The sequence below is a fragment of the Camelus bactrianus genome, chromosome 7, assembly GCF_048773025.1.
Source record: "Camelus bactrianus isolate YW-2024 breed Bactrian camel chromosome 7, ASM4877302v1, whole genome shotgun sequence".
Taxonomy (NCBI): domain Eukaryota; kingdom Metazoa; phylum Chordata; class Mammalia; order Artiodactyla; family Camelidae; genus Camelus; species Camelus bactrianus.
The window spans coordinates 50,291,193-50,318,287 of NC_133545.1; the positions used below are offsets into that span (position 1 = coordinate 50,291,193).

The 27,095-nt window shown below is 31.6% G+C and overlaps 1 protein-coding gene across 2 annotated transcripts in view; it reads left to right on the forward strand.

Annotated features, from left to right (window-relative positions):
* The window catches only part of SNX13 (sorting nexin 13), a 110,765-nt gene that overhangs the window by 54,740 nt on the left and 28,930 nt on the right, over window positions 1–27,095 (forward strand). For both annotated transcript variants that reach the window (XM_045504497.2, XM_010967162.3), the window contains exons 6-15: window positions 4,601–4,722; window positions 4,814–4,915; window positions 6,405–6,493; window positions 10,940–11,023; window positions 14,525–14,663; window positions 15,063–15,151; window positions 19,516–19,615; window positions 20,467–20,660; window positions 25,141–25,245; window positions 25,733–25,865. In XM_045504497.2, coding sequence (XP_045360453.1) covers window positions 4,601–4,722; window positions 4,814–4,915; window positions 6,405–6,493; window positions 10,940–11,023; window positions 14,525–14,663; window positions 15,063–15,151; window positions 19,516–19,615; window positions 20,467–20,660; window positions 25,141–25,245; window positions 25,733–25,865 — 1,157 coding nt within the window. The remainder of the gene's footprint in view (window positions 1–4,600; window positions 4,723–4,813; window positions 4,916–6,404; window positions 6,494–10,939; window positions 11,024–14,524; window positions 14,664–15,062; window positions 15,152–19,515; window positions 19,616–20,466; window positions 20,661–25,140; window positions 25,246–25,732; window positions 25,866–27,095) is intronic.

The following is a 27,095-nucleotide window of genomic DNA, read 5'->3' on the forward strand; positions in this document are numbered from 1 at the left end:
AAATACTGCTTACTCATCAAGATTTTTTTTGAAGTGTGGCCTCTTTAATTAATATTTTTTGACTTATGACATAGCACTTGAATGAACCTCTACTTATTTATGGGTGTGATTATTGTCAACAAGACTTTAAGCTGTTTTTGGGATGGTACCAATTCTGTACTACTGTAGTAGAAATTCTCTTAATTTAGCTTTAGTTAGCCAGCATTTTCCATTCCCTTTGTAAGACACACTGACTCATACCCCTAGCATTAAAGCTAGGCTGATAGACTACTTTCTGGTACTTCTGTCCACTTCTGTCCCCACCTTTTGAGTTTTAAGCTTATTAAAAGTCAGTTGTAGATTCTTGGGCCCAGAAAATCTGATACAGTTGGTCTGTAGTGTGAGCTGAACATGAGTGATTTAGAGGAGGAAGATAATCAAATATGTTAAAAAAAAAAAAAAACAAAACAGCAGTTGTATTTGTTTCTGAACCTGTGGACTCCAGTTAAACTTTTTATGATAATCATATAATTTAATTTACTCCTACATAGTTTGAAGAAGTATGAGAATAGCAGGGTAATTCCTATGAAAATTAGGTCACTTGCTTTGGAATTTACTTAAAGCTAGCTAATAAATAGGTTGCAATTGAATTAGGCGTGTAGAGGACAACTATAAAATATTGGTGAAAAGCCTTGAAGGCTCTGCTTTTGGATTTATTCACAAATGTCTTTAGTTGTTGCACCATTTAAAAGAAACTGGAAACCGTAACTTCCTAAGTGTGAGAAAGGTTTTTTTCAAGACAAAAGCCACATTAATATCACTTAGCAAAACCTTAATCAAAGGTCTTATCTTAGTCTTGCACATTGAAAGGTTTATATAAGTTAAAATGAAATACATTTGTTTCCCTCTTTTGATCAAATATTTTGATTTACTTACCAATTACCACTTTTCCATGGACTCTGTTCCTGTGTGTATGTGTGTTGGGATGGGTATTTGGTTAATCATAGATTCTTAAAGCTGTAAGTGTCCCTAGAGGAAAATCTGGGAGGTAACTTGGCTTGCTGAATTTCACAACTAATGAAATGGTGTATCTTTTACTTGAATCAAAAACAGATATGCCAGTGCTTTTTACTGCAGTACTTAATTGATTCTGATGTGTTTTTCTGTTACTGGTGATGAGCTGTATACTGCTTAGAATAGATGGAACCAGTGAAGCAATTTATATAATCTCAGTCTCAGCCCACGTATTTGGGACGTTCATTCCCTTTGTTAGGCATTAACATTTAGTAGCTTTGTGGTTTAGAGAGGCAAAAAGAGCTTCTCGTTATATGTCCTATTTCAGAACTTTAAAGAGCAAAGAAGCAACGGTTGTATGTGCTTCACATGGCCATTCTCTAAGCACCTGTTAACAGTGCTCTGACCCTGAAAGAAGAATCAATAAATCAGTATGTATTGAGCGCCTCCAGTGTTTAACGTATTATTTTACCATTGGGGATACCACTGTGAATAAAATGAACACAGTGGAATAAAACAGACAAAATCCCTGACTTCCTGAGATTTTTATCTCAGCAATTGAATTATTTAACTGTAGGCTCTAAGTGCTATAAAAAGTGAAAAATTTGCTATTGTAAGAATATGTAACCAGAGATCCCAACCTAGTCTGAAGGAATAATGCGGAGGGTGAGGGTCAGCGAAGGCTGCTGTGTGGAATTGACATTTTAGATGAACTCTGAAGTATAAATGGGAATTGTCAAGGGAATGTGGGGGAGAGAAGATAAATTTGTGGAGACTGGATGGGGTGAGCAGACTTGGCAGAGGAATTAGTCTGTCCTGAGGCATTGAGATAAGAACAGAATGAAAAGGAAAGGAGTGGAGCACGTGATGAAGAGGGAATAAGCAAGGTCCCACATGTGCAAGATCTTGGAGAAAGCATTCATATTTAGCCCTAAGATCCATGGGAAGTCATTAAAGGGTTTTTAAAGCTATTGTTTTGTATTATATTTATATTTTTAAAAAGATCACTCTGACTGTTCTATGGAAAATAAAATGGAGGGAAGACAGGGTGGATGTGGGAGACCAATTAAAAGCCAGGAATAAGATGCTGGTGTTAAGAGATGAAGATAAAGCATGATAAATATATGTTCAGAGAAGTACACTTTATAGTTTGACTTTTGCTTTTGTGCTTTAATTAAGACTTCATTGCATGTTTGCATTCCTAGTTAACCACCGTAATTCTTGCAACCATCCTATCCAGATATATAAGCTTCTGGCGCCTACTATAATTTTATGTTTTCAGGGTAGGGTTGAAAAATCACTTACTTTCTTGGTCATGTAGGAAGTGTGCTCTCATTTTAAATATAAGAAATGAAAGCTTCTAAGTAGTAATAAAATGAAATGTAGGTAGTAGGATGCATTGTGTAATAATCCAGGTGTTTTTATTAGAATAGGAATCATGTAGGGGAATATTTTAAACAAAGTGAAAAAGAGCCTTGACTGTAGGCATAATTTAAGAGTGATATTTAGAGCTCTAGTAGAAAGCTACATGTGGATCAATAGAACAAAGTGTGGCTGTTACATAAATTGAATGATTTTTGAATTTGTATTTAAATTCCATTTTACATATTAATCATACACCATAATTTTAGAGTACTTCATGGCCATGAAAATGTTTTCAAATTTTATTAAGACAAATACTGCTAGAAATTGTTAGTAGGTATTTTTTTAATTTATAAATGAGAAGCCATACTACTGTTGCTCTTACCTTCCTAACCTAGAAAATTTCTTTTGAGCTCAGATTTATGTTAGATTTGCATGTATTCAGTGGAAATGAGTCAAGCAGAGGGAAAATAATGACCTTGGACAGAGATAGAGAATACTGTGTTCTCTGTTTTCTCCACCTTCAATATATTTATATATTAAAAATAAAACTCTATATTTAAAACTTAATTTTTATGTATTTGCATTGCTTGTTAACTTTCACTTATTTTAAATTCCTTGCATCCTCTGTAATGAATTGAGATAGGTTTTAAAAGGCCTTCAAAATTAATGCATTTTATTTTGTTTGAAAATTTTAATAAATTCTATAAATAGCACTGTGCCGTGAAACAGAATACATGCAACTTGAAAGAGTATATATTCTGCTTTCTTCTAAATTTGTTAGAATGAATCCTTTATGGGTTAAATGAGCCAGTGGACTATACTAAGTAAATTTTGTTTTTATAAAATTTTCAAGTTTGGATGATTTTGCACAAATAATCCATGTAAAGATTTTTGAAAGATACACAGATTCTGACTTTCTTTTTAAAATAAGAAAAAGAGGCTCTAGAGACTTCTAGGTTTAAGTCTTATTTCATGTTTTATGTTGAGGCTGAGTATTGTTACCAAGTTTAGTGTGTGGTATAAAACTTTGCTCTTATATTCTAAATAATGGTAACCCTTCCTCAGATACTTGAGTTCAGGTTACCTTTATTTTTGTTAAATTGATTAGTGTTCATGTACTTAAAATTTACTCTTCCTTTCCTTGTATATAGCAAAATCATAATTGAGCATTAAAAATTATATGAATGTTAATACTTTGTTTTTATTTTAAAACAGCCATCTGTTATATTTCTCAATGCCATCATCGCCTTTAAAAGTTTTATCTCATAAGACAATACTCAGGTTAACTTATTCACTAGCTTCTTTATTGTACCTGTATGGGTAATCAGCATAGTGAATTATGGTGTACTTTCTTTTGCTCCCCCATTGCCCAGCATGTTCATGAATAGATTCTGTCTTCTGTCTATTTGGTCTGTTCCTAAAGGGGTGTATTAATTTTAGTGCTGGTTTACGGAAAACAGCATTGAAAAAAGTGTTTGTTTAAAAGTGTCACTTAATCCAAAGAGAAGTATAAAGTGTTTTTGATTTATCTGTTATATTTGTTTTCTGTTTCACTAATGTACTAAATTAGCAATGTTTTTTGAGGTCTGTTGCTTTTGAGATACAGTAGTAGGTAACTTAATAAAATAAGTAACCACCATTTTCATGCGTAAGTGTGGTGTTTTACATCATTCTTTAAATCATTTCCATGTGACTATATTTATTTTGAATAGTCAGGTTTTTAAGTACTTATATATGCAAACAGAAACCAGTCAGGTTCATACCAAAGGTGTTTGATTCAGAACTTGGGCTGTATAGCTTAAAAAACACTGGAAAATTCAAAAAGAGTTCAGAGGGAATGAAGAAATGTCTCAAACATTCTTTTAAAAGCAAGCAAAAACATTTTGAATTGCTAATGTATTATTATGTCTGAGATGAGAAGTTGCATGATATACCTGTTGTCAGACTCATTTCACATTTAACTGGATTCTTTTTCCTATTTATTTTAAGCGCTTAGATAGTACTTTCAACCTTCAGCACATAAAATACTTCCGATAATACTGTTCGAGGGTTGAGGTAGATTTGATGTACCTTGGGTCTTGTGAAAGGGAATGTTAAGATGTAATAGTAATTAAATGAACAAATATCAGTATGAATAAATTCAGCCTCTGATAATCATGTTGTCTTTCAGTAGTCATTAAGTAAATTTATATTTTTGATTAAAAACATTTATATAATGTTTATTTACTGTGTTTTTTATAAGGTCAAAAGAAATAGACTGGCAACCTTATTTTACTACACGTATTGTAGATGATTTTGGCACACACCTACGAGTATTCAGAAAGGCTCAACAGAAGATAACAGAGAAGGATGATCAAGTGAAAGGTAAGATCTTTATTCCATTTGAAAATTAAGATTTTAAAATCTACTTTTCTTTATCGTTCTGTATATCTTGAATTGTTCCTTCTTTGTCTAGGTACAGCAGAAGATCTAATAGATACCTTCTTTGAAGTTGAAGTTGAAATGGAGAAGGACGTTTGCCGTGATCTAGTGTGTACTTCTCCCAAAGATGAAGAAGGTTTTCTTTTTAATTTAACTCTTTGGACAACAGTAACTATTCATATTGGTTGGAGACAAGTTAGCAGAACCAGTGAACAAATATAAGGGTGAAATTGTTCTTACAGGATAGGCAGTATAGTAGAGACACAGTTCCTATTCATTTTATTTTATTTTTTTAACTCTTTAAAGTAGTTCCCAGATTCTTTTCTCATTTTTAAAGGTCATCTTTCAATTTAAACATGGCAATTAAAGATTACTTCTCTTGTCTTCTTTTAAAGTATAGTAAGCACAAACATCTTATAATTGTAAATTTTAGTTTTTTGATCTATGGTAATTTATCTTTCCCTTGAATTTATTATTTATATTTCAAGAGTACACCTGTTACCCTAAAATATTTTCTACAGGAATGATTATAATAATTTCAAATAAAATTCATACAGTTGAATGTACTTGTCTTTTTTTAATTGAAGTATAGTCAGTTACAGTATGTCCATTTCTGGTATACAGCATAATGTTTCAGTCATACACATACATACATATATTTGTTTTCATATTCTTTTCCTTTATAGATTACTACAAGATATTGAATATAGTTCCCTATGCTATACTGAAGAAATTTGTTTTTTAATCTATTTTTTATATAGTAGTTAATATTTGCAAATCTCAAACTCCCAGTTTACTCCTTCCCCCAACTTTTCCCCTGGGACTTGTCTTTTCTTTGTGAGAGGTTTTACCAGATAAACTTTAGCTGAGGATATTGTCTTTTCTTAATTTTACAGTGACTAAAAGTTTGTACTACTTGGCACATTTTTTTGATTAACAGGATCAGCTACAGAATTATATTCCCAAAAGTGTCAGCATATGAACAACTACAGAAAAGCATTCCTAGTTGTGGAAATTGTTTTCTTAGAGTTTTTAAAAATTGTGCCCAACTTTTTAATTTCTTTGCCTTCTTTTTCAGTTTTTTCTTTCCTTTTTATATTTATTGTGCACTTCAATTTTTAATTTCCACTTCATTAGCACTGATATGAAAAAACTAAATGTAAGAAATAGATACAGTGTGCAGTCCTTTTATGAAAATCACGGCCTCCTCAGTCAGTAAAATAGAAGAGCATACTCTTTTCATTATTACCTGCCAAGATAGTGGACATTCTTTCTTGAAGGAAGAATTACAAGTATATTTTAAAATGTGCAAAGATAATGTGTGGTAAAAGTATAAAATACACTGTACAACTAAAACTTTTGGGGGGAAATACTTTTGTAAAGAAGTTTCTTAGCAATTCAAAATGTGGGGTAAACTGAGCAAAATAAAATAATATATTAGTTTGATTAATGAATAGTTGCTATTTGGAGAAAAATGGAAGAATTTTTAATGAATATTGATTAATTACTAAGATAATCTGTTATGATTAGAAACTGCTTATTTCTACCTTTGTGTTCCACATCAAGAGTAAGTGGAGACTTCCTATTTTCTAATGTTATTATAGCTACTTTTTTTTAATTTCTAGGATTCCTAAGGGATTTGTGTGAGGTCTTACTATATTTATTGCTACCTCCTGGAGATTTCCAGAACAAGATCATGCGATACTTTGTCAGGGTAAGCTTAAATTTATACCAAATAAATGGCTATGAAGAACCTTAGAGTGGTAATTCTCAAAATTTTTGATCTTAGGACCCTGTTAACAGTCCTAAAAATTATTGAGGACTCCAGAGAGCTTCTATTAATGTGGGTTTTATCTGTCAATATTTATTTACCATGTTATAGATTAAAACTAAGAAATCTTGGAACACAAGAATACACAAGTATGCATTCCATTAGTGATATCACACCATCATGTTCCTTTTTGAAAACATCATTGTATGCTTGTCTCCCCCTACCCTCTAGAGGTTCCTTGAGAACTACCCGAGTTAGGTCCTTGGATTTTTGGTAAAGATCTGCTTTAAATTTTCTTTAATATAGCTATACCTATAAATTTACCTAAATTAGGCTAATTAAAATAACAGTTCAGGGTAGACATTTTTTAAAAATCTGGGTAGCTGAGATTGTATTTCTTGTCATTGGAAAATAAATAAGTTAGATGAGAACAGCAGTCTTGGACTTACTTGTTCCCAGGTATTAACCTTTAAAATTCTATGTACAGGTATGAAGGAATAGCATTTTGGTTTTGGCTGCTGATTATAATTGAGAAATGCTACCTTCATTGGCCCTTATCCTGGTTGAATGGGTAAAATGAAAGTTTGTAATTTTTCTCAAAATGAAAGCTTGTGATCTCTTTAGTCTACCATTCTGCAAAACATATATACCAATTTCTAAGATGTGCTTTTCTGCTTGTTTGTTATTATTTAAGCAGTATCACACGATTTCCTAATACTTAACTTGAGTTCAGGGTAATGGTACTGTGAATCGAGTAGAGAATGCTTGATTTTGTTGGGAAGAGTCTGATACATTATAATGAAGACCAATTATTTGCGCTGGTCATTATCAAGGGAGGTAAATACCTGGCATGTCTATCACTAGATTCACATCTGCCACTAAAGGAGGATACTGCTAATCAGTCATCACACTCATTCATGGTGATTGCTATTTGGCAGCAGAGTTTTTGTCTGCCTAGTACCGCGCATAGCCACTGTTAGGCAGTATCTCAGCAGCATTGCGCATGGCTAACTATGCTTTCCTTCTTGAAACTGTCTTTTCTTGTGGCTGTCTTCTTTTTTGTCCTCCTTTGGTCTCTTTTTTAGTCACTTTTATATGCTTTAATTCCTCTTCTGCTTAACTTTTAAATATCCAGGTTGTTCAGTTCTGGGCCCTCTTCTTGCTCATTCATCCCTATGGCTTTAAACACCATCCAAATGTGAATAACTTCCAAATTTATATCTTTAGTCCAGACTTCTCTTGTGATTGATTCATAGCCCTTTTAAACTTTAAATGCCCAAAATGGAAATCTTATTCTTGCCTCCATATCCTGTCTGCCTTTTATAAGTCTTTTCTCCATCCCAGTAAATGGAATGACCATCCAGCAGATTTTTAAAATCTCATATCCTTTCAGAGGCTAACAATAAGACTGCATGATGTGGCTTTGTTTACCTCTCTGACCTCCATCCCATGTAGTCACTGTATTCAACCATACTGGCTTTCTTCTCCACAAGTGCCATTTTCTCCCCACCGTAGAGTTATCTCATACTCTTTTTTCTTTCTCTGCTCAGAATGATTCCACTTCTTCTCTTGGCTAAATTGTATTCATCCCTCCTATCTCACTTCCTCAAAAATGCCAACACTCTAAAAGCCCCCTCTTAATTCCCTGTTACTAGATAGGTAAGTACTGTTTTCCTTCATGACATTTACCATATTTTAAAATGATAATTTGGTTGTTGCATTTACTTTCTTGATGCCTCTTTCTCCAGTAGAACTGTAAGTCTCATAAGTTCAGGGGCCATATCTATATTTATCATTATTGTGTACATAGTGGTTATTGTAGTGCCTGGCACATAGCAGATACCCAGTCAGAGAATCAGTTCTAATGCAAAAGGAAACCTATTTGTTCTTCTTACTGGCTGTGGTACACATGGTACTGCAACTCCTTAAAAGATTAAACTGACTCTTGGGAGACATGAATGAAGGTCTGTCCTGTTACGTGAGATTATAGTTTAAAATAAGTAGGATTGTTTAAAGAGCAAATATGTTTTGCCATAGACTGCTCTTCTAGACCAATATTGCATTTCTTTTTGGTTAAATCTAATTGAGTGAGTGTAATTGTAGAGCACTACATTCAGCAAATCAGGTTTTTTTTTTCACTTTAACTTGATAGTTCTTTATCATTTTTCTTTTGTTGATAATTAAAGTCCCCAGAAGACATTTTGTTGAGATTAATAACAGATTAGAGAGCTCTTAGTTCTTTCCTTTATATGACTTCTTTGCACAGAGTGTACAGATCATAGTATTTGACTGAGATAGTTGCTATTTTTTGCCTCTGCTTTCTTCCATTACCATCCATGTTTCATTGATTTAAAGATTCATGGCCTCAATGACTTTGTATCTTTTAATCCTTCATATTTGGCAGCTGGTGCTTGTTTTCAAGTGTATGGAAATTATATGGAAATTGCTACATATTTTGGAATATTTAGAGCTCTCACTAGGACTCATATAGGAATTGCTGAGTCATATGATTACATCTTGACTAACCAGACTTACTTTATGAGACAAATTAGGAGATCAAAGTAGTTTTCTGAGACAGATCGACTATTTGCATTTACTAATAAGCACTAAAGTTTTCAAAAAATTTTCCCCACATTTTTCTCACTTTGGAAAGAAACTTTCATGAAACACTTTTTTGTTTGCAAATTTTCTCCTTACAAAGTATTTTAAAATTTGAGCATATGTGGCCAGCTGTGTAATTTGAAGGAAGAAATTATGTAAATAAATGTAATTTTTAAGAAGTTAGAGACGAAAGCTAATCTTGAGAGAATAAGCAATTACATGTAATTTGAGACTATAAGAGATCTCAAAAGACGTTTCAGAAAGTTACTGGGGCTTCCATTAGTGCCTTTTGAAAGTACTAATTCATCATGAGGTAATAGTTGTTGAAGACTTGTACAACTTACAAAAGTAGAATTTATATAAAATATTTCTCTAAAGGAAAATAAAATGAAGGCTGCCTTCTGTGAATTTACACCAGAAAATGGCACAGGTAAATTAGAGATCTGAAAAAGAATAAATAAATTGTACCTTTACTTAGAAAAGGGATACATCCTGTTAAGCTTGTAGCTATTTAGCCTCTCCCGTATTCTTAAGAAATGGTATTTCATAAATTTGGAAATCACAGGCATAAAGGGATGAAGATTAGTAAGAGGTGAAAATACTGTCTTAGTAAAATCATCACTAAATTCTTAGTTTCTCTATTTCCATTCATATAATATATGTCAAATGCCTACCATGTTTACTTCAATGACCTTGAGAAAACGGGAATAAATATTTTTGAAGATAGATAAATCAGTAGGTTGGCTAATCTCATTCATATACAAAAGGTTCCTAGATAGTTGTGGAGTATTAGAGGAGTAAAAGATAGAAAATTACATAGAGATTGGTATGTGATAAATGCCATAAATACAAGGCATGAGTATATTTTAAACATATGAGTGAGAAGTGTTTAGCTAGAATGAACAGGGTTTATTTAATTGGAGTATTAATTCTGTAGTCAGTTCTTGAAGGAGGGGCGGAGTCTTAATAGGAGCACAAACAGCTGCAAAGAATGGGAAGGTATATTCTAAAGAATATTGAGTAATTGTATTAACATGTGTTGTTATTTTTATTGTTTTCTATTACGAAAAATTTCAAATGCAGACAGGTATAGAGAATAATACAATAGACATTTATGCACCAACAACCTTGATTAACCAATGTTAATATTTTATTGTAGTTGCTCTGTTCCTCCCTTGAAGGCAATCACTATTCCAAGATTGGTATTTTTTCCTTTTCTTTTTTGTTTTCATATTTTTAATACAGAATTTATTTATATATTTAATTTATAATATATATTTATTTTATAATATGTATTTCTTTTCAAAGTGAGAAAAATGGGGAAATTTTTAAAAACTTTAGTTATAAATATTTAATTTATAATATATAAATATAATGTATATATTTATATATTTAATTTATAATATATAAATATAATGTATATATTTATATATTTAATATATATATTTAATAGGAATCCATAAACACATACAGTGCCATGTTTTTTGCCTTTTAAAAATGGACATAAATGCTAACATACTAGAGGTATCCTTTTGCTTTTTTCACTCAACTCAGGTTATCATTTGGCCATTTATCCATGTTGATATAGGTGGCTTCATCTCATTTATTTTAACTGAGGTATATTAGCTCATCTTTTTATAGGATCATATCAGTTATCAAGTTTTACTCCTGCCTTTCACATGTACCTTACCTTTCTTAAGTAACAGCATTGTGTTAGGAAATTTACGTTATGTTATTGATATGAGAAATAGATTAAATTTATTTTTCTGTTTTAAAATTTTTGTCCAGGAAATCCTTGCACGAGGAGTTCTTCTTCCATTAATAAATCAACTCAGTGATCCTGATTATATTAATCAATATATCATATGGATGGTAGGTATTTTCTAAAATTACAACTCTTGTTTTTAAAATAGCTCTTTAAAATGTACAAATATAATTCAGAGATCAGAATGATTAAGCAATAATTTATTAAATAAATTAAGTGAAAATATATCTAAAGATAATCTTTATATTTTCAATATTTCAACTTGCTAATATGTTGAATGTACTAGTCGAATTGCCTTTAAGAAAATTCATTGATAAGATAATCTTCCTTACAGTTTTGATGCTGTTATTATTTTTTTAATTAAAAAAAGGATATTTTACTGTCCTGTGTATAGATGATGAATATTTTTAAAAACTGCTATTTGGTTTTAAATATAATTTGTGACCTGAACTACTTAAATAGTATGTACTTTACATTTTATACTAGACAGTGGAGGAAAATACAGAGAAAGAACACTAGATTAAGATTGTGTTCTAGGTCTGTTTCTGTAAGTTGCTTAGTGTGTCTGTAAGTTAGATAACTCAGTTTTCTCATCTGTCAGACATGTTGAAGGGTTAGCGGTTATTGAGTTACTAGCTCTGATTTTTTTTCTTTTCTGTTTATATATCTTTTCTGATTTTATATGCTTTTCCTAAATAAATCCATGGTTGAGGAAAAATTGTAAATGGACTATTGCTGGAAATACTTTGATAGATACTTCTAGATCTTTGATTCATTTTCTTGAATCTGGAATTTCTTCAGCACAGTGCCTTCTGTTAACTCATTCTAGCTTTCCTAGGAAGTAGCTACTTGATTGTTCTTTGTTTTACCATATCCATTATCAGACTTGCCATTTTTTATTATTGTCATTGCTGCTGCAGTATTTGTCTCTTCCACCAGATTGTGGGTTACCTGCAGGCAGAAGTTGTCTTACTAGCTTTGTGTTCCTAGAGCCTTTCAAGGAGGTCACAAAACTTGATTTTTCATTTCCTTTGTCAGCTTCTTTAGATTTCTGCTAGGTATCAAGAGCTTTTAAAATATGCATATCTGCTTAATTAAAATTAAAAAACAATATCCTTTGGCTAGGAATTTTACTCCTGAAATTTATTCTAAAGTGATAATAAGCAAGTTTGCAACAATCTGTATTTAAGGATAAAAATTGAAATCAATTTGAATGTCTGACATAGAAGAATAGTTGTAATTATGGCATATTGATACAGTGAAATGCTGTGCACCCATTAAAGATGATGGTAGTGTGTCTTTATGGATATGAAAAAGTGTTTATATTTTTATGTGAAAAGGATAACTAAAATGATGTGTGTAGATATCTAATCCTTTAAAAATAAACATGTAAATAATTATATATATGTATGAATGCCTATAATTCTGATATAATATATATTGGCTGCATAGCATTCCACTATTCCACTATTATAGGCTATTATAATAGCATTCCATTATGTATTACAGAGGTAGGATCATGAAAGTTTTAATTCTTCTCTTTTGTTTATATATTTCACTTTACTTACAAGAAGTATTGGTTATGCAACAAAAAGTAATTTTTTAAGAAGTAGAAAAACAGGTAAATTTAAAAACATTTAAGTAATAAAGTAAGAGTAAATGACAATAAAATTTTTTTGTAACACAAAAATGAGTATCATATACTAACCTTAAACAATCAGGGTACAATACTGTATAATCTTATCTGTAGAATAGAAAAGGATGCATGTTCACCACAATGTTATGGTTATCTTTCAGTCATGGGATTAGAAATTACTTTTATTCCTATTCACATTTTTCTTTAGTTTTCAGTTTTTCTTTTGCTGAGCTTATATTAACTGTATAATTAATTATATGGTAAAAACATTTTGAGAGGGCATAACACATACTCAAAAACAATTCAAACCACCAAATTTTTACTTGTTATCGCCATAGTTGGACTCTTACTATTATTGTGTATGATGGTTGAGTTTTTTTGTTATTTAATGAACAGGAATTGATCACAGTTGTGCTTTGCTATAAAATATCAGGAAATATATTGAAAAGAGGAAAATTTATCAGTAAAGGATCTTTAGCCTACTTTGTTGTGTGCTTTATATTCTTGACATCATTTGTGTGGAAAACTCTTTATGTGTAAAGGTGTTATAAAGATTAAAATTGGCTCAGTTCCTACTCTTTCACTTAGTTAAATTTCATATTAATGATATCTCATTGTATAGTTTCTTTCTTTTTGAAAGGAAAAATTTAGAGCAATGTAATAGTTATATGTATCCTCTGTATATATTGTTTGGTTACCCAACAATAGTTTTAAATTTTTAAGTCATTTCTATATATAGTATGGATGGATTTGCATTATTTGTAATAACTTACTTCTTTTTCTTTTATTATTATTTTTTTAAATTGAAGTATACTTGATTTACAGTGTTGTGTTGGTTTCTGGTATACAGCATAGTGATTCAGTTGTATACATATATATATACACACACACACACACACACACACATATGTATTCTTTTTTTATTATAGGCTATTACAAGGTATTGAATATAGTTCCCTGTGCTATACAGTAGGACCTTGTTATTTATCTATTTCATATGTAGGAGTTTGTATCTGCTAATCGCAGTCTCCTAATTTATCCTTCCCATTTTTTTCTTCTATTATTGAAGTAAAAGTTATGTAAAGTTAGAGAAACTGCCAAATGGTCCTCTAAAGTTGTTATAATTTTATACTTCCACTTTGCACTGTTTGAGAGTTTGCTCTCTCCACATTCTGATTAACATTTGGCATTGTCATTTTGTTGTGGTTAACTTGCATATCCCTGATGACTAATGATTTTGATCATATTTTCATAGTTCTGGACTTCTACAATACCCAGTCCTTTGACTCCTTGTTCAAAGAATGGACAGTATTCAAATTTGGCTATCTTTTCATAGCTCCCTTTACTGTTTTACTTAGCTTAAATTTTATTAGTAGTCATAGTGACTAGTTCCTTCACAGCGTCCTCAACTACTTTTTTCCTCTCTCTCACTCTATTATTTTCTTGGTGAAACCACACTTGGGTTAAATCCAACTTAACCTTCTACTCCATTCCAATACTTAAACAACGAGTGGCTGGAGAAAAAACAGAAAGTAATAGTTATTCATGTCATTACAGTGATTCTTTTAAATTTAGGTCAGAGACTGTCACTTTTCTGCTTAAAACTCTCCAGTAGCTTTTCATTCCATTCAGAGTGAAAGCCAGGATATTTACACTCCCCTACCAGCTTTTCCCTTCATTACCAGTGATCTCCATTACTCTTCTGTGTTTCAGCTCCAGCCATCATGGCTTTCTTGCTGTCATCAGACATTCTGAGCAGGCTCTGTAATTTTTAGTGTGTTACTTATTTTACTTTGTTAATAGTTTGTGACCCACGAGAATTTTAAGTACCACAAGTATAGAGATTTTTATTTTGTTTTGTTACAAACAGTGGGGGTATAGAAAGTTGTGCCTGGCTCAAGGTCGGCACTCAAGATTCTGTTTTCCCTTAAGTGAGTCCCCTTTCCATCTGTTTTTTAAATTTTACTTGCAGATCCGTGATTCTAATTGCAACTATGAGGCCTTTATGAACATTATTAAGTTGAGTGACAATATTGGAGAGCTAGAAGCAGTCAGAGATAAAGCAGCAGAAGAATTACAGTATCTTCGATCTCTAGATACAGCTGGTGATGGTAAGTGATTTATTTAAGCATGAGAATGTTTTGCTTCTTTGATGATTACCATATCTTCAAGTGAAACTTTAATTTACCTAAATGTTATTTTATGCTATTAGTTGTTTTCACCTTAACTAAATCTAACTCTTACTATGCTAATATGTGCTGAGAATAAAGCATAATAATTTTCTGAATATGAAACTGTTATTATTGTAATTATCTCTAAAGTTAAGATAACTGGCTTGGTTTAATTTTAATTAAATAATTTCACTGTAAAATTTCAGATTGTTTCTTTTATTAAATAAAATAATTGCTCTATTCATTGGTTATTATGTTAAACTACAATAAGTACATGTTTAAAGTATTCACAAGTAACATTGCCACTTTCTACCTCGTAATCAATTTGTTTGTTTTTAGATATCAACACTATAAAAAATCAAATAAATAGCTTATTATTTGTAAAGAAAGTATGTGACTCAAGAATACAACGGTTGCAGTCAGGCAAAGTAAGTAAAGTACTTTTGAATTAATGTTTAGTTATAAATAGTTCATATTGATTAAAATGTCTACCAAAATGATAAAAAGTAGAATATTAACAAGTGTAGTATTCTACAAAAGAACTTTTAGAAAAAAACTTCTCTTACACAATGTAGTATAAGTATTTGTTAAAGATTAAAACACTGAATGAAAAATTCAGAAGTAATTAAATATTTTCTTTATTTACTCATCTATTATTTATTCAAAATTCAACATTTGTTGAATGTACATTAGGCACCATTTTAGATGGACCTAACAGATGAAAATCTCTCTCACAGAGCTTACATTTTAGCTGCAAAATCAGAAAATAAGCTAATAAATAATTTGATTGATATATAATGTAAAAAAATAAGTAAAATACAACAAAAAGCAAAGGGTCTGAAAGTGTTTTAGATAGGTACTGAAATATGTGGTGACATTTAAGCATAGAGAGATGTGACTAGCATGAGAGAGTTCTGTGAATTTTTTTTTTTTTTAATTTTTATTAAAGAATCTGTCAGGCAAAGGTGAGAGCAAATGCAAAGGCCCTGAAATAGGAAAATGCCTGGTGAGTTAGAGGAGGTCATTGTTGCTGATATGGAGTGCATGGGAGGGATCGTGTAGGAATGAAATTGGAGAGGAACCTTGGAGGTAAGATCGTATATGGTTTACCTGCCATGGTAGAATATTTTAAAATTCTAATTGTGATAGGAATCCATTGTAGATTTACCCTGGCAAGTGACATGATCTGACATGTGAGTTAAAATGATTACTTTGGATCTTTGTGTTGAACAGATTGTGGTGGAGTGAGGGGGCAAAAATGGAAACTGACAGATCATTTATAAGATTGTTGTTTTAGTTCAGTAAGAGATGTCTGTGCAGAGTTTGTGAGAAGTAACTAGAGACTAGATATAGTGCTAACAGGATTTGCTAATAGATTAAATATGGGGTGAGAAAGAAAATAGGACTCAAGGATGATTCCAAAGTGTTTGGCCTGAGCAACTGCATGACTAGTATTTCTGTTTACTAAAATGGATAAAACTGAGGGAGGAGGAGGTTTGGAAGAGAGGATCAAGTTTTGGATTTTAGTTTGAGATCCCTGTTTAACTTTCAAGTAGACATGCTAATTGGTAAACTTGAGTTCAAGGGAAAGTTTAGCGATGAAACTAAACTTTGAGAATCCTCAGGATTCTCAAGTATTTATTTAAAGTTAGGAGACTTGATGAGGTTACGTAAAAGAGTGAATCCTCAGGATTCTCAAGTATTTATTTAAAGTTAGGAGACTTGATGAGGTTACGTAAAAGAGTAAGTAGGGAGATACCAAGGAGTTAGTCCTGAGGCACTTCAGTTGCTAGAGTTTAAGACAAAGTGGAAGATCTAGCCCAGGAAACAGAGTGAGTGGTAAGATTGAAGAAAAACCTGAGAGTGTGATATCCTAGAACCCAGTTGTAGACAGTGTTTAAAGATTTTTGAGGAATCCCATACTGTTTTCCATAATGGCAGCACCAAACTACATTCTACTCCTGGGTATGTATCTGGAGGAAGCTCTAATTCAAAAGATGCATGCACCCCAATGTTTATAGCACTATTTACTATAGCCAAGACATAGAAAAAACCTAAATGTTAATTGATAAGTGACTGGATAAAGAAGCTGTGGTATATTTATACAATGGAATACTATTCTGCCATAAAAAGAATAAAATCACGCCATTTGTAGCAACATGGATGGGCCTGGAGATCATCATTCTTAGTGAAGTAACCCAGAAAGAGAAAGAATACCATATATCACTCAAATGTGAAATCTAAAAAAACCCAAAACAAACAACAAAAAACCAGACACGAATGAACTTATTTACAATATAGAAACAGACTCAGTCATAGAAAACAAATTTATGGTTACTGGGAGCAGTGGGGAAAGTGGGTGGTTAAGGGATAAGTTGGGAGTTCAAGATTTACAAATACTAACTAATATATATAAAATAGATAAACAACAAGTGTCTTCTGTAAAGCACAAGGAACTACATTCAGTATCTTGTAGTAACCTCTAATGGAGAAGAATATGAAAAGGAATATATATGACTAAAACATTATGCTGTACACCAGAAATTGACACATTGTAAACTGGCTACACTTCAATTTAAAAAAATTGAAAAAAATTAAGAAAAACCTTTAAAAAAAAGTGTTTAAAGAAGAAGTGGGAGATCAGGTATGCCAAAGACTACTACTAAAGTTTAGTAAGATGAAGATTTAGAACTGTTAGGTTTGCCACCAGGGGGATTATTGGTAATTTGTTGATAGCATTTTGGTAGAGCAGTAAAGAGAAACCCTGATTAGAGTCAGTCCAAGAGAAAAATGGGAAGAGATGACTTAGAAATAGTGATTTTAGGTAGCTGTTTGCAAGAGTTTCATTGTAAAAGAAAGCAGAGATTTGGAGCTTTAAAACAGAAAAAACATTTTTTACTACCTTTAGTTTTTAGTGTAGTCACCTTTTTTCATGCTAGTTTTCTATTGGAAATTTGTGACTTTCTGGTCTTGTAATTTTGCAGTGTACTTAATTCCTTAAGGAATGAAAGACATTTAAAAATCTTGAATTTAGTTTGCTAGTTTAATTATGACTCACATTACTTGAGGCCCTCATTTGTCGTATGTATGTTTGTGCAGGTGTATATATGTGTGTCTTTTTTTTTTTTCAGGTAACTATTTTAAAATGATTTTATATATGCATGTAAATTCAGAATAAAAGAATAATATGGTTTCACTTGTGCTTACTGTTTCTTTATCTGGTTACCTTATCTATATCTTAGAGTTAGTGATCCTTAGGCATTATTATTTAAAGTCTATTTGCCTAAACATTGTTTTATATTGAATCCTTTTAAAATTTAGATCTTGGAGCGGTTGGAAGTTGGCAGGTGGAGGCAGGTTGAGAGGGGAAGTTGGGGGAGGAGGCCGAAGAGTAGCTGTCAGAGGGTAGAAGGGATGGAGGGGAAAAAAATTTAGATATCTTGTTTGGAAGCCTGTTGATTCCATTTTAAATATTAAGCTTTAGCTTTTTAATAGCTCAAGTCATACAGTGTTTTCCTTTGGAAGAAAACTCAGAACCTTCACAGAGATGTAGTTTTTTAACCATACTACTCATCTTAAAATCTTAGGAGACCTTTTATCCTTTTCATTACAAATTAAGTTGTGGTGAATACTCTTCCCCATCCCTTATCTATAGAGGTGCTGCTGGACAAGAGAAAAGAGTGGTTAAATTTGAGGAAGGAAGACTTAGGAGAAATCATGTGCTAGTGCTAGATTGCTTTAGGCCAGACATTTTAAGTCGGTAATCGGTTATTATTAAGTACTTATATGAAGGGAAGATACTAACTACAGAGGAAGTTTTCCCTCTTTTTTCAAATCATCTTTCTTTTCCTTTATATACCACCTATGCCTAATTTAGTATCTGCCCCTGAATAAGGCAGCCTATCTAACTTTCAGAAAACCTGTGTATCTTTTTTTTTTTTTTTAAATAGAGGGTTGTGAGATACGGATTTGAGAATACAGAGAAGCTAGTGAAAATCGTTCCCCAAAACTTCGTGGGTTTCCATGGAAAGGGCAGCAGGCTTTGAAGACACTGACTCATTCTTACCAGCTTTGTGATCACAGGCAACCTTTCTGATCTTCAGCTTTCTTACCTGTTGAGTGGGATTGATGATATTTATCCAGTAGGTTTGCAGTGGAGATTAATGAAGTAATGTGTATAATATATCTGGCACAGTGCTCAGCATGTAGATTCTCTAAATTTTGAACCTGTTTAAAAAAATATTTTTCATATGTAATTAGTTACCTTGCTTTCTTGCTTTGAAGTATATATAGTTTACTATTCAGGTAGACTGAAAAGAAATACGTTTTCTATAAAGATTATAGAATTTTTACTGCATTAGGAGCAAAATTGCTCTTCGGAAATATTTTCTGTTTTCTCAGTAGATGTCTTCAGTTTATACTTGAATATGTTGGGATTTGTTTATTCTTGAATATATTGAACATTCCAGTCATCTGCTTTAGCCCCTAAAATGTTCATTTTAATTTGGAATATGCAGAGATAGAGAAACATGAAAGTTGAGACATTTAGAATTTTTTTTATTAGAAGAAATGAATGCTTATCATACTTTTAATTTGTATTTACTAAGCAACCCTTAAAACAACCCTGGGAAGTCCAGTGAGCTGATACTATTTTATTGGGAACTCACATGTACAAAAGAGAAAAACTTTATTTTTATTTCACTTTAATTTAATTTTTTTACATCTATATCAAGATCTTTCACCTAGTGAGTGACTAGATGAAGTGTTAACCTATATTCACTTTTATTTGTAGGAAATAAATACTGTGAAACTGGCAGCAAACTTTGGGAAACTGTGCATAGTCCCGTTGGACAGCATTCTTGTAGACAATGTTGCACTACAATTTTTTATGGGTAGGTAAACCCATTTATAAAAATAATATAACCTTTGAAATTTTTAATAATTGTAAATATTATTAAATTTTGAATACTTGTTATTAGACATGCCATATATATCTCTCCTCCACTCCTCATTCTCCAATATGTTTCTTTTTCTTTGAAAACTATAGAGATAGACACTTACTTTGTTTTCAAGGAAATAAATGCTTATTGTAACTCTAATGTGCATTTGCTAATCTGCTTTTAAATAATTTCCAGGAGACTCTACTATGAACTTAAATTTAAATTATTTGAGAAAGATTACTTTATCAGGAATACATGGTATATATAACCTGTTTATATCATTTTTGTGCATGAATAGGGGAGAATCTGTTTTTATGCCACTTTAATATATAGATATTTATTGATTTTATTACTGTTACACCAAAATTGCCTTTTTCTGACATTTTCAGCAAAACCTGATTCTTCATTTTCTGCATGGCTAATGGAAGAACCCAATCCTTATTTTTAATATTTATGGAATAGTGGTATTATGATTAACAGTCTTTATTGAGAATGGAAGTAGTTTGTGAAGTAGTTTATTTCTGATGAAGCCTTCTCTGGCACTTTTATCCCCTAGAGATTTTATCATGAAAAATCAGATTTTTTTTAAATATGTTTTTCCATTTGCTTTTTTCTACATAACTGGTCTTTTTAGCTTAACCAGTTTATGATATAGCTTTTTTTATTTTTTACCTCAAGCATTTGTTCAAAATGTAGAATTTTAAGTGTTTGAAACTTTAATCCTTCTTAACCTGTCATATAGCTGTATGCATCCAAAAATGTGTGACATTAATATCTATGTTGTTACGGATTTTGTTTGGTAGATTACATGCAGCAAACTGGAGGTCAAGCACATCTCTTCTTCTGGATGACAGTGGAAGGATACCGGGTTACAGCCCAGCAGCAGCTAGAGGTTTTATCAAGTCGTCAGAAAGATGGAAAACATCAAACCAACCAAACCAAAGGTCTTTTAAGAGCAGCTGCTGTTGGAATTTATGAACAGTATTTATCAGAAAAGGTGAGGATATATTTTGATTACTGTTTTCTTATCTTCTGTGGCAATATCATTAATAATGATTTTTGTACTACTTGTAAATATCCATTATTCATGCTGCTATGCACAATTGCCCTATACTGCCTCATTTAATCCTGATAATAGTGTTACTGTGTATTATTATCCTCATTTTTTAGGTAAAGAAACTGATTCAATTAGATAACTGAATTAACTTGGCCAAGGTCATGCAGGTACAAAATGATGGAGTTTAAGATTCAGAACACTTTAGATTCAGAGACAATAGATAGAGAGTAAAAGGATGGGAAAATAAACCATGAAAGATAAACCATGAAAACAGTAACCAAAACAGATCTGGAGTGGATATACTAATATTAGACAATAGATTTTAAGACAAAAAATTGTTACTAAAGAACAAAGAACATTTTTTAATTATAATAGGATCAGTTAATTGATCAGGGTGATAAAACAACAAAGCCTCCACATACATGAAACAAAAACTGACAGAATTAAGGGAGAAATAGATAATTCAGCAATAATAGTTGGAGACTTCAATACCCACTCTCAATAACCAATAAAGCAATTAGATAGAAAATAACCAGGGATATACAAGAATTAGAGAACACTGTAAACCAGTTAGGCCTAGTACATCTATAGAATACTTCCCCTCAAAACAGTAGAATTCACATTATTTTCAGGCACACATGGAACATTCTCCAGGATATGCTGGGTCATAAAACAATGCTTGAAAGTATTGAAATCATATATAACTATGTCCCTTTTTCATGGTGGAATTAATTAGAAATTAACAACGAAGGAATTTTGAGTAATCTATAAATATTTGAAAAGTACACATTTCTAAATAGTGTCTACATAAAAAACAAATAAGAAGGAAATTAGGAAGTATTTTCAATTGAATAAAAATGGAAACATGGTATATCAAAATTTATGGGTTGCAATTAAAGAAGTGCTTTAGAGGGAATTATATAGCTTTAAATGCCTAATTAGAAAAAAGAAGGGCCTCAAATCAACAAGCTGTACTTTCATTTTAAACTAGAAAAAGGAAAGCAAAATAAACCCAAGTAAATTGAAGGAAGGAAATAGTAAAGACCAGAATGAAAATCAGTGAAGCAGAAAACACAAAAACAGAAAAACAGAACCAAAAGTTGGTTCTTTGAAAGGAAAAACAAAATTGACAAACATTTAGCTAAATTGACCAAGAAAAATAGTTACAGACCACCAAAATCATGAATGAAAGAGGAGGCATCATCACCAACCCTATGGAAATTAAAAGGACTATCAGGAAATACTATAAACAACTTTATGACAACAAATTAGACAACGTAGATGAGATGGACAGATTCCTAGAAAGGCACTAATTGCAAAACTGACTAAAAAAAAAGTATAGTAAATAAATTTAATACCTAAAAATCATCTTTCTAAGAAAAGCCCAGGCCTAAATGATTTCACTAGTGAATTCTATCAGACATTTTAAGAAGAAATAAACCAGTATTTCACATACTCTTCCAGAATCTAGAGGAAAAAAAAGAAATACTTTCCAACTCATTTTGTGAGTTTAGTGTCATTCTCATATCAAAAAGCAAAAATAAATGAAAAGGTCCTAGTTAAACTTAAAAGCTTTCACACAACAAAGAAAACCATAAACTAAATGAAAAGACAACCTGCGGAATGGGAGAAAAAATTTGCAAATGATGCAACTGACAAGGGATTAATTTCCAAAATATACAAACAACTCATACAGCTAGACATCAAAAAACAAACAGCCCAATCAACAAATGGACAGAAGACCTTAATAGACATTTTCTTTGAGAAAGACATACAGGTGGCTAACAAACTTATTAAAAGGTGCTTAACATCGCTAATTACTAGAGAAATGCAAATCAAAACCACAATGAGGTATCACCTCACACAGGTCAGAATGGTCATCATCAAAAATGTGCAAATAATGGATACCGGAAAGGGAAAGCTCCAACACTGTTGGTAGGAATATAAACTGGTGCAGCCACTGTGGAGAAAGTGTGGCAGTTTCTTAAAAAACTAAAAATAGAGTTACCTTACAATCCAGCAATCTATCTCCTGGACATATATCTGGAAAAGGTGAAAACTCTAATTTGAAAAGATATGTGCAACCCAGTGTTCATATCAGTGTTATTTACAATAGCCAAGACATGGAAGCAACCTAAATGTCCATTGACAGATGACTGGAAAAAGAAGATGTGGTGTGGAATACTGCACAGCTGGAAAAAAGAATGAAATAGTTCCATTTGCAGCAACATGGATGGACCTAGAGATTATAATATTAAGTGAAATAAGTCAGACAAAGACAAATATGTCACTTATGTGTATAATCTGTTTTTAAAAAGACACTAAAGAACTTATTTACAAGACAGAAATAGACTAACAGACATAGAAAACAGTATGTTGGTTACCAAAGGGGAAAGGGAAAAGGAAGAATAAATTAGGAATTTGTGATTAATGGATATAGACTACTATATATTAAAGAGATAAACAGCAAGGACGGACCTACTGTATAGCACAGGGAACAGTATCTTATAATAACTTACAATGGAAAATAATCTGAAAAAGAATACTGAATCAGTTTGCTATACACCTGAAACATTGTAAGTCAACTAATTAAAATAAAAGACAACACAAAATGCGATACGGTATCATGGAATAAAAAGAAAAGTAATTTTTAAAATTAAATATATCTATTAAATATGTATAATCTTTCAAAAAGTTCTATACTTATGTATTTTAAGAATACACGATAATATAACCTATAATATTTAAATATTTAGTAAAAAGTTTAAAATATGTTACAATAAGTTACTATATGAGAGGACAAACATTATTAAGTATATTGTTACAGTTTTTTCAAACGTTTATTAGTGCTATTAATTACTAATTGCCATGGTTAACTACTCCTGTTATTTTCTTTAAATAATGACATTTGTGTAGTAGAAAAATTAAGAATACAGATTATTGGGTAACTTGGAGAAAACACCCATTTTTGTATTTTTATGTTAAAGTACTAACAAATATGTATAAATATTTCTTCTACATTACTGTTTTTGAAAGGGTTAGTTGTGTCTCATTATAGCTCTCCAAAAGTGTTGGTCACCCTCTACCAAGGATGAGGCTTAATCCAATTCTATGTTCCTGAGATTATAGAAAAAATTAAACTAGATAAATATAAAATATTATTTTCAAATTTGTCTCTTCTTATTTCCTGGAAACTAAGTATAGTGAGCTTAGAGGGCAAATGAAAGGACAAAACCAACTTAAATTGTGTTCCTGTCTGATCTTTGTCACATTTAGTTTGAAGTTGTTTAGTTCTCCTGTGCTTATTTCAGGGGAAAACACACACATACCACGCCACACTTATACACAAACAGATAACGGGTAAGTATATATCTTCTCCTCCTCCAAGAAAAAAATCACAAAAAATAAAAAACACCTACCACACAACCTACTTTGATTTAGGGACAAGAGTGTTGAATTAACAGGGGAACGTTGGAAGTTGTGTGGCCCTTTGCTACACATTTATACCCTGCTTTTTACTTATTTAATTTTACTTTTTCTTCTTTTCTTGACTTATCTATTCTGTTCTTTAGATATTCTATTAAATAGCATAGAGGAATTATTTTAAAAATACATTCTTTTGGCACTTTATCTTAAAGTTATATCCTTATTGCTCATTTACTCTCCAGAACCTTCAGAACTAAATATTCAGAAGTTGACATGCCAAAGATGACCGTATTTCTAGCTTCCCAGCATTTTTTCTTTCAGTTAAGTAATTTTTCACATCGAACACTGTATTTCATTTTTCTGTGTATTATCTTTCACATTACACACATTGAGGTGGAAATTGTTGGAGCAAATTAACTTTTATGATTTTTTCCATCCCATATCACCTTGGAGCTTTGCTGCAGTATTGTAAAACCAAATTTAGGATAAGGATTGTCTCTTTTTAGTGCCATTCAAAAGGATTATTTTTAATGTTAATGATAATGTTAAACTGCTCGTTCTTTTAGCAATTATATTAAATACATATCCAGGACTACTGAGTGCTCAACATTAACCTCTGATGATGCTGTTTTCTATGTGCTAGACACTGCTTCTGTGCCTTACATAAATCTTTTCATCTTCATAATAACCATACGTAGTATTGCCTCCATTTTGCAGATTGAGTAAATGAAGTCTAATGAGAGTGAGAGGTAACTTTCTTGGCAAAAGTCAAAAATTAATTCATGTTTGTCTCACAATCTGCTATGTAGTATCTGATCAAGAAGATTCTAGTTCTTATTTCAGCCTTTTTAAACATCAAAGTGTCATTTACAAGCCAAGGATTTTCTGCCAATTACTTTCAATAATATGATTCCATTATTTAATTCTCCTACTATCAAGGGTTAATTTGTATTTAGAAGTGCCAAAGATCAATGCTACTGTTTTTCTCTGTCAGGCATCTCCAAGAGTTACTGTTGATGATTATTTGGTAGCAAAATTAGCAGATACATTGAATCATGAAGATCCAACCCCTGAAATCTTTGACGACATTCAAAGGAAGGTATTATATATAACACTTATCATTATATCTTTCTTGAAAAAGATAGATATCTATATGCATGTAATTCATTTATAAAGAGTTACTGAAACAAAAGTACAGTGGTACTAAAAAGATGAGTTATGATAATATACTTCATAGATCATAGAATTTTATGAATTGATGATGTATAGACAACATGACTTTATTTTAATATGTGCCTTGAGCCTTTATATGGACTTGTTTCTTAGAGAACACTACTTTCTAGAACATTATATATAACCTGCTGTCATGTGACTTGTGTTGCAGTTGGACTGTTTTCAGTACAATTTAGGTACTGGAGGGCCCAGAAAAAAATCGTTAGTTGTGACTTTCTTATTGCTGACATCTTGTAAATATGGAGCCTGTAATTCATTACAGTAAGACCTCTGTCTGTTTGTTGAAATCTTATTAATGGAAATTAGTACCTTATCTGTATTAATGATTGAATGTCTTGAATTGTTTCAATAAGGTATATGAATTGATGCTACGAGATGAAAGATTTTATCCTTCCTTCAGACAGAATGCACTTTATGTGCGCATGTTAGCCGAACTGGATATGTTAAAAGATCCTAGTTTCAGAGGATCAGATGATGGTGATGGAGGTAAGGTGGCACACATTGTACATTTACATGTATATGTGTGTGTGTGTATATTCTTATATACTTTCTGCTTACCAAAAAAAGTCCTTTCAAACAAGATAAAAAAATTTCTTAAAGCCCAGATATGAACTGTAATATATTTAAAAATCTGTAAGTAAATGGCAAAGTTTAGTTACTATACTAAGTTAAAGTGTTGAAAATTAATAACAAATTAGGATGTAACTATAGAGGCCTTGAAGTCTGAAAAAACATGTTTTCTGGAGTTGTATCATCCAAATATTTTTATAGTAGTTTCCCTTTCGTTAATAAGTAATAATATTCGTGACTAACAATAGAATTATTGAGAAGAGTAAATGAGAAAACAAGATTCTGAGAGTGTAACATTATAAAAAATATAATTTTTTCATGCTTTAGTTGTACCCTTTTCTAAATCCTGCATAGTAGAATAAGCCGGAAGAAGCTACGAAAGTTACTTATTCCAATCTTTCAGTTTTTTTATAGTGAAAAAAGCAGATTTTAGCAGTCATAATATTTAAATTTTGCTCCTGTTCTACTACTTATTACCTGTGTGATGTTGGCCAAACATTTAATTTCTTTGAGCCTCATTTTCTCAGTGGTAAATCATAATAATATCTTACCTCAGAGTCATCAGGTTTTAATGGAATTATGTATATGAAAATGATGTATAAACTAAAACAGAAATATCAGTTTTTATTAGTAGTAAGTAATCAGTTACTTAAGAATAGTAGGAGAGGCAGCCATTAAAGCACAGTTGGCAGATTTTAGGCCCAGTGACCATTTTACTTGTGATCCAATTCAGAAGTACTTATTAAAATGTAATTAAATATCTAGGATTTGGTAAACTTTCTAGCAAATAAACAATGTAAATGCAAAGTAGATTGGAAAGATTTGACTACATAATTATTTTAAGACAGTACTTTAACTATGATCATTTACTTATAAATAGGTTTTATGGACAGGACCACTTGCAGTTGGAGATACAACTGATGCATTAGATAGCACACACTGCTTTAAAAAATACTTCTGTTGTAGAAGCTTCCTAACCATCCCTCCTCTCTACCCACCCTCCCCACTCCCTAATCTCCCTAGTGAGATTTTATTTTTTAAATGATCTAAGAAATCTAGTCACTAAAATTTGCGTTTGAGTTTTAATAACTTTTGTATTGATTGTTGATCTCATAAAATTGGTTATTTGTAAAATGGGAATAATAG